The sequence below is a fragment of the Antedon mediterranea genome, chromosome 2 (genome assembly GCF_964355755.1).
Source record: "Antedon mediterranea chromosome 2, ecAntMedi1.1, whole genome shotgun sequence".
NCBI classification, from domain to species: Eukaryota; Metazoa; Echinodermata; class Crinoidea; order Comatulida; family Antedonidae; genus Antedon; species Antedon mediterranea.
The window spans coordinates 9,575,237-9,590,540 of record NC_092671.1 but is presented as its reverse complement, the minus strand read 5'-3'; the positions used below and the strand labels follow the sequence as shown (position 1 = coordinate 9,590,540).

Below are 15,304 nucleotides of genomic sequence, written 5' to 3'. Positions count from 1 at the left end.
AACCATGCAGAGTTACTACAGGTGGTTTGACAACGGCTACGTAAACAGTAAATAATAAGCAATGTGTTTGTCATAATGACCTTTTGCTTACTTCAATTGTAGGTATATACGTGGTCAGTACCCAAGTATCATTTCCAGTGGAAATATTGACATGTCCTTCCAAGATTTTGAACAATATTAACAATGAATAAGCTACTGTTATATATGAATTATAATCATATTTAATATTGATTATAATTTATCTAATATGAATTAGTTGGTCTTACTCCAAATGTATTTGTAGGCCTGTAAAGGGAACACTTAAAAACTACATTTAATTTGAAAGGGTGAGATTACATTCTCTCTTCCCTGCTTTTAATATTAGTACACGAACTCGGTAAATTGTATTGTTCTTACTCTATTATACACTTCCTAGTGACAATAATATGATCGAACTCGTTCGGAATTAACACGGAATCTCCTATGAGAGGGAACACCCAACTGCGTTATTTTCAATAGTTTGCTAAGTGCAAGTGCAAATGCCTGGAATAAAATACATGTAAAAATTCAACAATTTACTTTCATTCAAAGTTTCGAATTTTATTATATAAAAAAATATATTTGTAATTTGTCCTATACTTTATTGATTTTTTTTATCGCATTGTTGTGTAGTATAGCGTCCGTTTTAGTTTTAAACAGGATCGACCATATTGAAAACTAGTTGTACCACCTTAATTCTGAATTATGTTATCCTGTATAAATATGTTTAAAAAATAAAATAAATAAAACGTTCTTGATTCTGACGCACTACATTTGGGCACGGCTAGTTTACTAAGTGTGATCAACACTTTTTAAAATTATTTTGAACTTTTGCTTACTAATAATTAGGATGTACTTGTTTGTACATACTTTACATTTTGATAATGTAAATATATTCACACGCTTCCTGAACGTCTAAATGGATGCCAGTAATGACGTATTGAGAAATATATGACATTAAAGATATTCCGACAACGTGACGTAATTTGGGCGTGAAGAAGTTTAAAAATCTCTCACGTTCCATGAACATGATAATTATGTGTATTACCGGAAACTATTATAATTTTTGATTATCCTATAAAACTTTACACAAATTCTTGTTGTTAAGTTATACTACAAGCCATTATGTGGATATAATAAACAAACTTTTTATACAATAATAATTACACTTTTAGTTGTAGGCTAGGCATAGAAATTCCGGAAAGTTTAAGTATATCTAGTACTATATAGTTAGATGTATGCTAGAATAAAATAAATGATAAGTACCGTAACAATTCAGATGAAAAATAATACGTTCATGGTCTAGTGGGCATGGATTGTTATGCTAAGATTAGGCGCTGTTAACTATGGCATGCCTTGATGATTTTTAACAACGGTTTTTCAGAAGGAAAGAATGCTTTTATATCGTTGAATTAAGGTAAAGTCAACTATGAAAATGATTCTAAATATTTTGGTGTGTATTTAACGTTTCTCAGTTAATGGTAAATATATTCACTTGTTTTAATCAAATTATGTCGCAATAGATCATAATATCATTTATGTTATTGAGAGAAAACGTCTAGGAGCAAAGTGTGACTGACTGTAGGTATAAGGAAGCCCGATGCTGGCCATTTTATAACCCAGGCCTAGGCCTAGGTCTACAATACACACTACATATTTAACTATCTACGAGGTGATAGTAGGAAGTGACAAAGTTAGGATATTGTGTTCACATTACACGATGTCTCTGGCGACGCCTCGTATTGCTGAATTAAAAGCTGATGAAATGAAAAAAAAATAACAGCGTCTAATAATAACTAAAGACATGATAAATCACGAACCCACAGTGGCAAACTCATAGAATGCCATATAGGTCCATGTACAGAGTTTTCAACCAAACTTCGGTAAAGTTTGCTAGTGAGACTAGGAAGGGAAACCAGCGCATACTATGGGGGAAATGACCTAGTTTACACCAGCAACGTTAAAAAAGTTTGTGTTGCTACATTTCCAAACTAAAGCAAGCTCTGAGTTTGTCAAGAAAAGTTTACTAGTGTACGTATACCTGCAGTTGAAAAAAATCAGTGTAGATTGGCTTTTTCGAGTTTGAATACATGCAGGGTAACATGAATTCAAAGGCTATTATTTGATTCGCTGTTGCTGACAAACGTCAGCTAATTAGTTTATTAAGAAGATACAAATTAGTTTTCTTCAGTTTGTGAATTGATCTACACCTTTCTTGCCAAACTCGAAGTTTTTGCTGAAGTTTGCGTATGAATTAACTTAAAAGGAAATGTAAAACAATTAACATTATGACATTTTATTTAATGATACAAAACGTTAAAGCAACTCTAGGTTGAGTTAATAAATAATACACATTTTAAGATATCTCTTTTTGTTTCCAGTTTTACAGATCCACTTACGAAATTAGAAGTATGCTAATTTCTATGAAATTATGCATTTCCCGTCAGACGATACACTAGTTATAGAACGAGAAGATTTACTAAAACTGAATGTACCCCATCACAATGAACACAAGAATGAAAAACGATGGAAGGGTTTCTGCAACGGGTATATTGATCCTGATCTACTCGTTTGTAAGATCGTTTATTTTTTATTTTATGGTGCATATGGCGCAGTCTATCCCCTTCTTGCCGTCTATTTCAGACAACTGGGACTAGTGCCATGGCAGATTGGTATTCTAGTTGGCCTTCGCCCACTCACCGAGTTCTGTGCTGCCCCGATGTGGGGTTCTATAGCAGACACGTGGAGAAAAGCAAAACTTATTCTAATAATGTCTCTCTTCAGTTGGTTTCTATTCACAGAGATACTTGTCTTTATACAACCTGCTGAACCATTTTGTTTGCCAACTAATGACATACTAAACACACCTTTACAAGGCTGCGAGTATATAACCTACCAGGGCAAAACAACCTATGGAAGCAATGCAACATCTAACAACACAATTCATATTTATAGCATTGTTTATTGTTACAATGATCTTCAAGAGGTCTTTTTACTATTGGTCCTGTTCACTATTCTAGGCGAGTTCTTCAGCTCACCAACGATAACTCTTGTAGACTCTGCAACGATAGGATACTTAGGGAAGTTAAGAACAGACAACTATGGAAGACAAAGAATGTTTGGTTCTCTGGGTTGGGGTATGCTTATGTTCGTCGAAGGGTTTATATTAGACTACACTGAAACTGTGTCCTATCACTGCGGAAACCACGTGTCAGTTACGAAGAACTATTTTGTTTGTTTCGGATCATTTGCAGTTATGATAATTAGTTCAGCAGCTTTCGCTACACAAATAAGATACAAATATGAATCAGAAAAAGAAGATCATGAAAGATTTATAAAACTGTATGGAACCGCAAAAGAAACAGATAATTCGGAAAACTCTGAATCTTCTAGCCTTATCACTGATGAAGACAAGCCTGTTGAGTTAGAAAACACATCTTTCACTCATGTTCTTCGGATGTACCTAACTTTACAATATGGCTCTGTTTTATTTGTTGCATTTTATGCAGGTTTCTGCAGCGGCTTATTTTTTACCTTTCTATACTACCATCTTGAGACATTAGGAGCTCCAAACTCTTTGTTCGGCATAGCATCAATAACAAACCACACATCAGAAGTCATTGCGTATTTTTTCAGCGCTAACATCATAGAGTTGTTTGGGCACACAGGATCAATGTGTCTAGCGCTGCTGTGTTACCTGATACGATTAATATTTACATCAATGATTGTCAACCCTTGGATCATACTGCCATTTGAAGCATTACAAGGTAACCTACGATTTTATTCATACAAGAACGTCCACAATTTTCAGGTTTTCGTCCTTAAACCCTTTATTTGTAAATAGTAACAGTATATACAAACATACCATTATTGATTTTCAATACAATTGATATATTGATGACGTCATAGAGATTTATAAAATCTCAAGTTATATGTCTTCAATATGGGCCGTTAGTACTTTACTGCAATGTGATATTTGTAGATTGGCGAGTGAGATGTTGGTGGTGATGATGATTCTTATTTCAATGATACCGGTGGTTCGAACTATATATTATGCTATTACTTTTAAGTAATAGAGCCATCATGGAGCCATCGTCACCGTAAGTCAGACATTGCAATATTAAAATATTGATGACATTGCAATATTTTAATATTGCAATGTCTGACTTACGATGACGATGGCTCCAGACGATTTAAAAACATTCCTGATGACTGATTTTAATTTGTTATATGTTTGTTATGTTTATTTATTCAGGTATAACCCATGCCTTGATATGGGCTGCAATGACGTCATATATTGGAATGGCAACAGCTCAATCACTTCGTTCGTCGGCCCAAGGTGTACTACAGGGTGTTCATAATGGTCTTGGGCGAGGGTGTGGTGCCTTTATGGGCGGTGTTCTTGTTTATAACTATGGTAGGATAACTGTTGCTTTGAAATAAATTCATATATTTATTATTTCATAGCCTGTGTTTGTTGTACACTGTCGTAGAAAATCGAAGCATTCTGCTTAGTCTGCGCAACGGTTAAACCATAAACCGTTGTTGCACAGACTAATCAGAATGCTTCCATAGTTGTGACGATGCTCTATCACCACGCCAATTGGTCGAAAGTCACTAATATCTAGTAGTTATCATATTCTATATCGTAATAATGGGACTGTAATTAATAATAGTAATAGCCTGTAAGACTAATACAAATATAGCGTAAATTATCTGATGGATTAATATTAATGTAAATTTAAAAAAAAAATTTCAGTAAACCATTCCATTTCTGAATCTATTTTATTCATCTGTAGGTACTAGAACGGCATTCAAAACGAGTGGTATTATATGTGCAGTCATCCTTATCGTCTTTTATTGCATTCAAACATCCTTTCAAAAGAACATTGAGAAAATGCCAGACAATTATGATGTGTCAAAGAAAAAACTGGAAACAAGAAAGACCAATGATAGTAGAAAGATTAAAGGAGAAAGTAAGAACAGATCAAACTCTGAAGAAACCGAGGAAGAAGATAGCTTATAAGAAAGGCGTCGAGACAAAATGAACTTGGTAGAATAATGTACAGGAATCCCGTAATTCGATATAGAGCCATACTAACTTGCCTACTAATCATAAACATAATTATTATTTTATAAATAATTATTATAATAAATTAATAATCATTCATATATGAATGATTATTTATTTTAACCTGAGTTACATATGTTATAGGCCAATTTAAATATATTTAAATTGGCCTAGCCTATAACACATTTAGGAAAATGATCATATTTCATTCTAAATTGTACAATTATAATATAAACGAAAATGGTCATCAGATGTACACGATTGTAATTTGTTTATATTACACATTAGGAATTTATAATAATAAACATGAATTTAAAATCTTTGAAACAAAAGAAAGTTAGTTGGTCTTGTGGGTCCAGACACAATAACGATACACCCTGTTTGTTGTTGTGAAAACCACTGAACCGTGTCAAAAAGTATTTGAGTCAAAATGGTGGAGGGAAAATGCATGTATATGTGCCCCGAAAGTGAACGAAACTTGTGAGTTTTATTTGTAGAATACCTTGGTAGAGACATTGTATAGTGGATAGGCACTAGAGTGGTAAACTAATACTAATAGCAGTGTCATACGATAAACTTAAACTACATGTCTACCTACCGCCTAGCCTAGGCCTACACTACTACTACTAGGAATATAGAATAGTAAGAAGGAAGTAAGCAACAATATGTCCGGCCGGCTTCGCTTGACAACACAACAAATACAATACACCCGGCCTAGCTATTTACAGAGAGCGCTATACAGCTATGTTACTGGACAATTCGCAATTTAAATTTATTTATCTATATAAATTATTTTTTAAATATAGTGACTGTAAACTATTAATTAATTTCATTTTGGCCTATTCAGGCAGGCAGGGAGTTGTAGGTGTTATGCGCGATTTGAACGATTTGCGCAATTTGAAATTGCGCAAAAAAATCCTTGCGCAATTTGAAATTGCGCAAAGAATTCTTGCGCAATTTAAAATTGCGCAAGGATTTTTTTGCGCAATTTCAAATTGCGCAATCAACTTGCGCAATTTCAAATTGCGCAAGAAAATCTTTGCGCAATTTTAAATTGCGCTGCACAATTTGTAAATTGCGCAAGATAGTTCTTGCGCAATATGACACCTTTGCGCAATTTGAAAACGAACTGTAAATTTTCCCATAGGATGGCTAGGCTAGGCCTAGGCAGAGGAGTTTAAAATTTAGTATTTTATTATATAAATAAGACCATTTCAATGAAGATAATGTTTAATACTCACTTTTTAAGTTTTTAATATTAGTTTAAGCTAGGCCATGTAACCTAGTCAGTATCAGTAGTCCAGACCCTAGCTAGGCTAGAGTAGTATAGCCGGCCGCCCGCGCCGCGCCCGCCTGGTGGAACACCACCGCTTCGTTTTCCTTCGTCGGTTCTTCGACGGTATGCTAACTTATAACAATATTTGCACTACTAAAATAAGGAAATGCGATATTTATCTTTAATTTTGAATCATAGAAATTACTATAAAAATATGGGTGTGCATGATTTCACAATCTGTCGAAAAACCTTGCGCAATTTGCAGATTACTTGCGCAATTTAATACGTTGCTTGCGCAATTTGAAACACATGTTTCAATTCAAATTGCGCAAGGATTTTTTTTGCGCAATTTCAAATTGCGCAAATCGTTCAAATCGCGCATAACATAGGCATGGTTATCTCGGTTTACAGCCGAAACGGCCGCCGACTGAAACGGCCGCCAATTAAAACACAATTGAATGTATGAAACGCCGCGTGTGCCGTTTGTCAACAACGTGTAATCAAAACGACGTGTGGTTTAATACAATTGTTTTACTTTTTTTTTCAGATTGAACTGACTTTAGACGTATGTGACTTAATAAATATTAACAGATAGATGTTTTTAATTATCATTATTTTTATTTTACATTACATTAAATATTATAATATTATTAAAAACGGCCGCCGACTGTTTTGCCTATTTCAACTTCAATAATTGATACAGTATTTGTTTGAATACGTTAAATAAATTCAGAATGGTGAATTATTATAATAAACATTATTTTAATAAAAACTTAACTAAAAAATACGTTTATTCTTTGATTTTATTCTTAAACATATATTGGTTGGTTTCATTTATTTGTTCCTCCATCATGGTTTCATAGGCTTTACTGTACGTTTATAATACTGTATTGGCGTCCCATAGAAAATGTTGGCGGCCGTTTCAGTCGGCGGCCGTTTCGGTCACACACCGTAGGCATACTCCCTCCCTGGCCCGCCTATCCTAGATATAGGGGTATATATAGTGTATATTGACTGTAGTAATTTGTTGGATATCTAATTTATGTTTATTTGTCTAGGCAGGGGGTTGCTGGTCTATCATACTACACTATCATAATGTTTAGCATCCGATTCTGATTTGTCTTTTTATATCTGGCAGAAATTAAAATATATATTATAAAATAAAATTTGTTTTACATTTTAATAATTGTATTATCAGAAGAGAACTTCAAAGAAGATTACATCCATTTGAAATTGTTAAAGGAACTGAAAAAACTAAAAGGTTTGTAATTTGTATACTTATTCATTATTAGGTTTCAGTCTTTTCTTCATATATATTATTTACTAAAATTCAATATGCAATGTAGGCTTATACAAATGAAAATGTATCCAAAATTATTAATTAATAATAATAAAGTAATAATAATAATACTAAGGTAAGAACAGAATTGAGTAATTAGTTGTTTTTAAAATTATTCACAATTTTATTATATTATTTAATATGGTAAAATAATAAAATAAACACAATTTTATATTGAACGTGAGATTTTCCCCCATCAGAGTCAACCACCACACCACTATTTAACTGGAACATAAGTTTTAAAATATTTGTATTATTATTATGGAGAGAGCAGCATTTCAGGTTGAGGATAATAAGCTTTTAAGTGCTTAAGCTTTAAACAAATGCGTTTTTTTTGTGCAAAATATTTTCTGTTTGTTTCCAGACCTAGTGCTGATCCAGATGCAACTGTAAAAGAATATAGTAGACCAGCTGCTGGGAAAGCTGAGGTCATTCCCTCTGACCTACGACCTCCTAAAGTTCTATTTAAAACTTGGTCATATTTAGTTGATAAGTAAGAACTATTTTTTACAAATAGTAGTAATAATGGACTAGAAATCTGTACATGACAGGTACATCACTAATTAAACATTTACACATTTCAAACATCAAGTTATTCTGTAATTTATCCCCCTGCTATTATTTTTTCTTTGGACCACGGCCAATGAACACAGATACACAACAAACTCCTGTCCAGGGTGTTTGAGTACTAACACTGGCTGATTGATTGTAGCTAAATTTACAGGCTTGTTTCGTCAATAAACAACACATTGCTGTATTATGGTGAATTTTATTTCCGGACGCTTCTTTAAGAGTGTACCCTCTTAAAATTGTTTGTTCTCTTCTGGGTTACACCCAAACTCTTGAATAGCTTTTGTTAACCTAAAATTACTGCTTAGCCTACTAGTTACACTTGAGTTGGTTAAGAATTATCAAGAGCCCTAGATAAAAAGGGGCGCCGTTTACCGTACCTAAAGAGCCAACAACATCGGCATGGGTACGAGGCCGACTCGGATAAGGACTATAAACCATAGGTGTGCACTTTAAAGATCATTCGAGATGAGTAGTGGGTTACCCTGGTGAACTAGTTTACAAAATAGCCACTGTATCAGGAGGATTACCACCTATCTGATAGGACAGTGATTAATTTACTTGTGGTAATCCTTGGCCACATGTGCCAAAAGACATAAAATAAAATAAAAAATAAAACAATTTTTTATTTTTATTATTTATTCTCAGTATCTGCATGCATACAAAATATCCTGAATGTAGCCTACTTGATTTTGTAGCCTATGTGATTTTTTATTTATTATGTCTTCCATCCAGATTACATTTTCATAACATTCATAGTAATGGAAAAGTAGAGGTATTTATGATTTTCCTCAAGCTTAACTGGAAACTGAAGAAATTCGGATTAGGCCCTTTACGGACCCACGGCAGCCAGCAATGCAGTGCCAAAACCAGATCAGTACACCTGGTGACGATCCCTACTCTAGGTGACCCACAGCTTTACATCCCATCTGAAGGGAATGAGAGTAAAGCATCATGCCTAAACATAAAATCACAAAAGCTAGTCCGATTAGTCCTTTATCACTATACCAGCACTCTCTGGTCTATTCAACAGCCGATAATATTCTCAGACAGTCTCCCATCCAAGAACACAACCGTTGCTTATTGTAGCTTAACTTCAGTGATCTGATGAGAACCGGTGTTTTAATGTTGTTTGGCAGTACAACCATTTAAAGATAAAGCTACCCACTCATTAGTGTTCACTATAGATTTTATAGCTAATATTCCTATTAATTTAAAGATAGCATGTTTAATTTTTAAAATGTTCATTTTCCTTTTAAAGAATTTTGAGTAAAAATGATATTTCGTACTTGGCTCGATACAACTTTGTATTTGACCGGTTGCGAAGCATACGTCAAGATGCGGTAATTCAAAGGAGCGAAGAACCTGAAATTATAACAATACTTGAGCAAGCCATACGCTTTCATCATCTTAGTAGTTACAGGTATATGTTTGTTTAACTTTAGTTTCATGATGTGAGATGATTTATAGATAATAAGCTATCAATTCTAATCTGCCGTTTACATTCAGATTAGCACTGTAAGGGGACCAAAATTACAAGCTCTATCCATAAACCTACCATAATACTGTAAAATAAAACCAATATTAAGGAGACACCTTGAGGATCCAATTAGTGTACCTTTAATACGTTGTTGGCCATAGTGTTAAAATAATAATTTCCCCTTTTCACAGAAAAATGTGCACTCTGTATAGGTGCCCTGAATAAGGGTGTCCCAAAGAAGGGATTCTACCATGTTACAACTTGCCCAATTTAAATTGGGCGAAAAGTTTGAAATACTAAACCAATAAACTGTATTCAAATAAAGCCTCTGGATAGGTGGGTGGAAGAGGTTATAGGCTGCATCAGGAAAAAAATGAATGAGAATTTTGTGCCACATTTACAAATATAGTAGTGCCTCAGTGCTGTGTAATAGGTCTAGGGTGTGTTAACATATTTGCTTACATATACTTTGTTGCCATTTGAACTTTTAAGTTCTTTAAAAAGAGTATATTCTCCTTGAACAATTGAGGCTAAGTTAAACTAAATATTAAGTTTATGTACTAAACTTTGGAAATCGCCATACCTAAATATTAGTCTAGATTATTTTTATCGCCGAGCACAATTACAAGGTGTTTGTATCTGGTTTAAGGTAGGGCGGTGACAAGGCTACTATAAGACCGGTGTTGACTCTCTTTACAAATTAAAGTTTACAGTCTTTTAAGTGGATATCCATGTAAATATACAGAGCGTGTTGCATTGTTTGTTATATTTGAAATATGCAATTTCACTTTGTTGCGACTGAGTAATTAGATATGTAGATTAAGTTTTAACATGATGAAATAATTGAGGTTGTAAATTGATTATTATGCAACTTTCCTAATAAGCAGACACGCCCAAATTGTCTTCTTTTATAGAAATTTTGTTTTTCTGGATTTTTTTTCCCCAGGAATTTCAGTTTTAGAAAGTATTTTTTAAATATAAAAGAATTTTGTGCCTTTGTGCCTGTATAAACATTCTCAGAGAGTTTGATGGAAGCCGGTTAGGGAAAATTGACAAACTAAAAGCTATGAAACTGTGCTCAAGAATATTATATTGTTTGAACCACTCCTCTGGGACACCCTCTTTTCAAAGGAAATTCTATCAAGGGTAAAACATTCCTATGAACGAATGAGGGAAAATAGGATTTGAAACACTGTAGCTAGCCTCTATATATAGGTCACTTTTTATGGTTCTCCTGAAAGTGTCTATGTAAATTTTATTAAATGGGTATACTTATTAATTATACTTATTAACTTTGACCTTTCCCTTATATGCATCATTCTATCATTTACAGCAACATATTTTTCTCTTTTCGATATTATAACAGGTTATGTGAACAAAGTATGGGTGATTTTGATACAAAGATATGTAATGACCATATGAATGAATGCTTAAGCAGGTTACTGCTATTCTACCAGTTTTATCCAAACCTTTGCAGAAATCAAGTGGAATTTCAGTCTTTATATCTTTTGTGTAACTTAGGTAAATATCGAAGCTTTAGAATGATTAAAAAATGACATATAACCTTCATCTTTATAATAAAAAAGTAACTTGAAATTAAATAATGTCACTTGATGAATTTTAACCTAAACATAATGTTGAAGGAGCTGAAACTATTCCTCTATTATAAAACTAGAATCAAATGGTTGGTGTGTTTATAATACTGTATATATTTTTTTCAGGATCAACAAATGCTGCTATGCATATTCTTAGCCTACCTGTTAAAATAAGGTAAATATGAAAATGCTTGTTGCTTTATTTTGTATGTGGTGAAATTCACTATACCTCATTCCCACTAGTATTGATATAACATGAGAAATAGCATTGTCTGACAGACAATTTAAGTATTTGTTGCTTTAAATTACATTATTTTTCAGGTAAAATTGCTATTAGGTGACAATAAAATGACACATTCAAAAACATTTTAAATAAAAAGTATTTTTCAATAAGCGAGCAGCGTTTTTTGTAAGAAATATTTCTTGTTTATTAAAGATCACTACTCAATATTAATTTGTATAAAGCTTACTGATTCAGATATAGAGGGGGCTACACATGTTTTTTTAATTCGAAGTCTGCCGATATTTATTATGTAGGTGGATTTTTAAAAAAGAAAATACTTACTTTTATTTTTTCCTGTGATTTTATTTACTCTTACAGGAAGCATCCCAGAATTCAACTTGCTCTGCATCTCAATAGAGCCTATCTAGAGCACAATTTTGTGAGATTTATACGTTTAATTGAAAAGTGCAATTACATAGAGAGCTGTGCTTTGCTAAAATATCGCACATCATTTTTAATGTAAGTTGTAAAAAACATCGTATTTAGATATGAGCTGACACCCCTGAAAATCAACTGGCATTAATTTGTCCAGGTGGAAGTGTTGGCCTCTATAAATAAAATAAAGCTGGTGTTGGATTAAAAATGTTTACCAAAACTAATTTTCTTTGATTTAAGTCAAGGATTTTGGTCCCAAAAATTGTAAAATGAATTTCCTGCTGTTTGCATTTAAATTTATGGAACTTAGACAGGGCCAGCTAAGCTTATGAGTACTTTAATAAATAGGTGACTGATTTAGATGGCTATTCAAATATTTTGAATACTATTATATAATATTAAGATCATGATAATTTCTCAATTTAATAACTGGAATGTGAACAAATGAAATACGTTTGATATTCTATTTTCAGTTTGTCACTAGAAACAATGAACACTGCCTACCACAGTAAAGTTTTGACATTTCCAGCATGTGTCCTATCCAACTGGCTTGGCTTTGACAGCGCACACCAGGCATTGTGTTTCTGCCAAGAGTGTGGCCTAACCATCAAAGACAACTCAGTATGCTTTACCAAAGGTGCCATGAAAGAGAGATCAAAAATGGTAAATATGCCCTCTTAAAAGTATTGAATTACAGTAACACCCATCCCTTAGGACACCACTATACAGGGGACACCTCTTGATGTGGACTATATTTTTCCCGAGAAACAAATGGAATATATGAGGCCAACTCTATTAAGGGAACATTTTGATGGGTCCCGAAGGCGTCCCCTTATTAGGGTTCTACTGTGTGTGTGTAAAATGTATTTCTTTATTTACCTCCAACAAGGAGGTATATGTAATTGATCACGTTTGTCTGTTTGTTTGTTAGCAGGATTACTCAAAAATTAATTACAAGATCTTTACCAAAATATGTGGTCAAGGACCACTCCATTAAATTTTGGAGGTAATCTGGACTACGGTCCCAATTCTGGACCACTTTTTAGTATAATTTTCAGACCTAGTGTTAAAAGATAGGACAGAATTTTCAAAAGCCAGCAAGCAGTCTTAAAGTAACAAGTAAACTAAAATTGCATTTTCTCGAGAACTACTACTACTCCAAAAAACTTCACGAGTTATAATTTGTGATTTGTAATTTTAAAACATAATTTGATTTAATTTACAGGTTTTTTAATAATACAAGTACTGTAGTTTTAAAAAACCTATTTCTTTTAAAATTTCAACATATATCCAGAAAACTGAAATTGTTGATTGTCTAAAATTATTTTAGAAGAATCTTGGCGAAAACGTAAATTAGTATCTAATAATTGTTTTATTATATAAATACTGTACAATTCAATGCCAGTATTTTGTCAATTTTGTCTTTATAGAAACACAAAAGAACGTTTAGTCAAAAGTTCGTGGACTGTAAATTAAAGAAAAGGTCACCACCTGATATCATCAGAGGTTTAGAAATAAATATCAATGAAACAGAAAAACCCCCAGTTGATATGTGGAATTACGTCAACTGATTATAGTAACTGCTGCTACATCAAGAGAGAGGGGGCCTCGAGGAAAGCCGTTCAAATCAGCTAGCCAAAACCATCTTGAGGCTGATATGATTGGGCTAGAAGTAGTTTAGGGCATACTTAAATCATAATATAAGAGACTTCCACTGAGTACATCATTACCTGGTTCACTTGTGAAATTACATATTCCATTGTTGATGATAAAACTATACAAATCTGCTAAAATCTGTTAAAGCTGAGAAAATGTTTAAGAATATAAATTTTGAATTGGAGTTGAAATTGTAATTATTGGAGTTTTAGTGTTTTTGTGTTCTATTTTGAATAAAGGAAGACTTTAGTAATTAAGGAATGAGATTTTTTGTATTTTCATTTTCACACTATTTTACAGCAAAAACGTGAATTGCCACTTACAGTGGCGGGAAACCCAAGCTAAAGCTTGGTTCCCACTAGAACGTAACGCAAGGACGTAAACGCAACGCAAGCGTTTTAACCAATGACAAGCGAAGTTATAGACAGTTAGCAATCACAAGCGAATAAGCCATCGCTTGTGATTGGTCAATTCACTTGCGTTGCGTTACGTCCTTGTGTTGCGTCGCTAGTGGGAACCACGCTTAAGTGCCGTACGATGTATGTCAACCACCAAGTCTCAATGGCAATTAAATAGAAACACTAGAAAAGTCTTAAAATTCTCCGGGCTAATACAAGCAAATTTAATGTAAAGCAACCAATAAAAATGCGACAATCAAGAAACGTTACTACGTACGTTGTGCTTGACTAGGCACGCCTAACTGAAAAGTATCACTTTCAAAATCGGACCTAATTTACATACATGCGTAGCTTAATTACTTCAGCTGTTTTTTAAGAATCGGCGTTAAAACGAGAACCATTTTACAGTATAAAGCGTAACGTAAACGAAAGATTAAAAACCTTTAGCAGCAAAGTCGCTGTGGATTTATGGTAAAACGCACTCAACGTAAACGCACTAATTGTAACTACGTTTGATGTACAACAAAGGTATGCTGTACATTCACCTGGAAAAAGTCAAAGCTGTGCCTGACGAATTGTCAGTCTCATTTACGAAACAAATAGCATTGAAGGTTTAAGTATAGCTTGTTGTGAACAATTCAAATGCGGCGCTCAACGTAAACGCCTTTAATTGCACAAAATGGAACAAATAGGCCTAAGCAGCTTGCTCTACTGTCGAATCAGAACGTTCAGAGCGTCCTAATTTGCTACCTATATAAACATTATTGTGGAAAAGTACACGGAAGGTGTATGCACACAACACATGTAATCGTATTATTTTGCTGTTTTTCTGTGAACTCCGTACATCTGGAACGATTATTGCAAAGCCTGATTTCACAAATCACTGACGCTAAACTGATTTTATGTGGAGTTCACTAAGGCCTCTTGATCACAATTATCGGTATAATTATAAAGGCCTATAACGTATAGTTTGCAGGATTTAATTTTAAAGTGTTTCCAACCTAATTCATTAACCATGTCTTCAGCAAGTACGTCACGAGCCATGTTGAAAACTTTAAGGTAATATAATATAATTATTATAGGATTACTGGATTTATAAGTTTAATAATGTTGCCTATATTTATTTTACATGTGTATTCCTGTGAAATCTTTATTACAACTTTATTAATTGTAAGTAGGCATGGGCCTACCTACATTTTATTTTCTGAAAACGTTGTTATAATATTACATAATGGATACATTA

At 33.5% G+C, this 15,304-nt stretch overlaps 1 protein-coding gene across 5 annotated transcripts; it reads left to right on the top strand.

The window, feature by feature from the left end:
• The first annotated feature begins 1,404 nt into the window (after window positions 1–1,404).
• Window positions 1,405–13,919, top strand: LOC140040320 (SAC3 domain-containing protein 1-like). 5 transcript variants are annotated; one of them, XM_072086179.1, is made up of 9 exons: window positions 5,058–5,569; window positions 7,564–7,626; window positions 8,069–8,197; window positions 9,536–9,697; window positions 11,121–11,275; window positions 11,476–11,524; window positions 11,951–12,091; window positions 12,481–12,670; window positions 13,438–13,919. In XM_072086179.1, the coding sequence occupies exons 1-9, from the start codon at window positions 5,520–5,522 to the stop codon at window positions 13,576–13,578; spliced, it is 1,080 nt and encodes a 359-aa protein (XP_071942280.1). In that variant the 5' UTR covers window positions 5,058–5,519; the 3' UTR covers window positions 13,579–13,919. The 5 variants fall into 5 exon arrangements, 2 of the variants coding, with proteins under 2 accessions (XP_071942280.1, XP_071942281.1); XR_011842706.1 differs by lacking the exons at window positions 9,536–9,697; window positions 11,121–11,275; window positions 11,476–11,524; ... (1 more) ...; window positions 12,481–12,670; window positions 13,438–13,919 and adding exons at window positions 1,405–1,499; window positions 2,400–3,785; window positions 4,274–4,435; window positions 6,913–6,930 and having other exon boundaries at window positions 4,818–5,569; window positions 8,069–8,147; XM_072086180.1 differs by lacking the exons at window positions 5,058–5,569; window positions 7,564–7,626; window positions 8,069–8,197 and adding an exon at window positions 8,943–9,179.
• Window positions 13,920–15,304: the final 1,385 nt, after the last annotated feature.

Coding starts and splice junctions, on each gene's coding strand:
- LOC140040320 (XM_072086179.1), top strand. CDS start 5,520: ATGGTGGAGGGAAAATGCATGTATATGTGCCCCGAAAGTGAACGAAAC. Junction 7,627..8,068: donor GGAACTGAAAAAACTAAAAG/GTTTGTAATTTG, acceptor GTTTGTTTCCAG/ACCTAGTGCTGATCCAGATG. Junction 9,698..11,120: donor CATCATCTTAGTAGTTACAG/GTATATGTTTGT, acceptor ATATTATAACAG/GTTATGTGAACAAAGTATGG.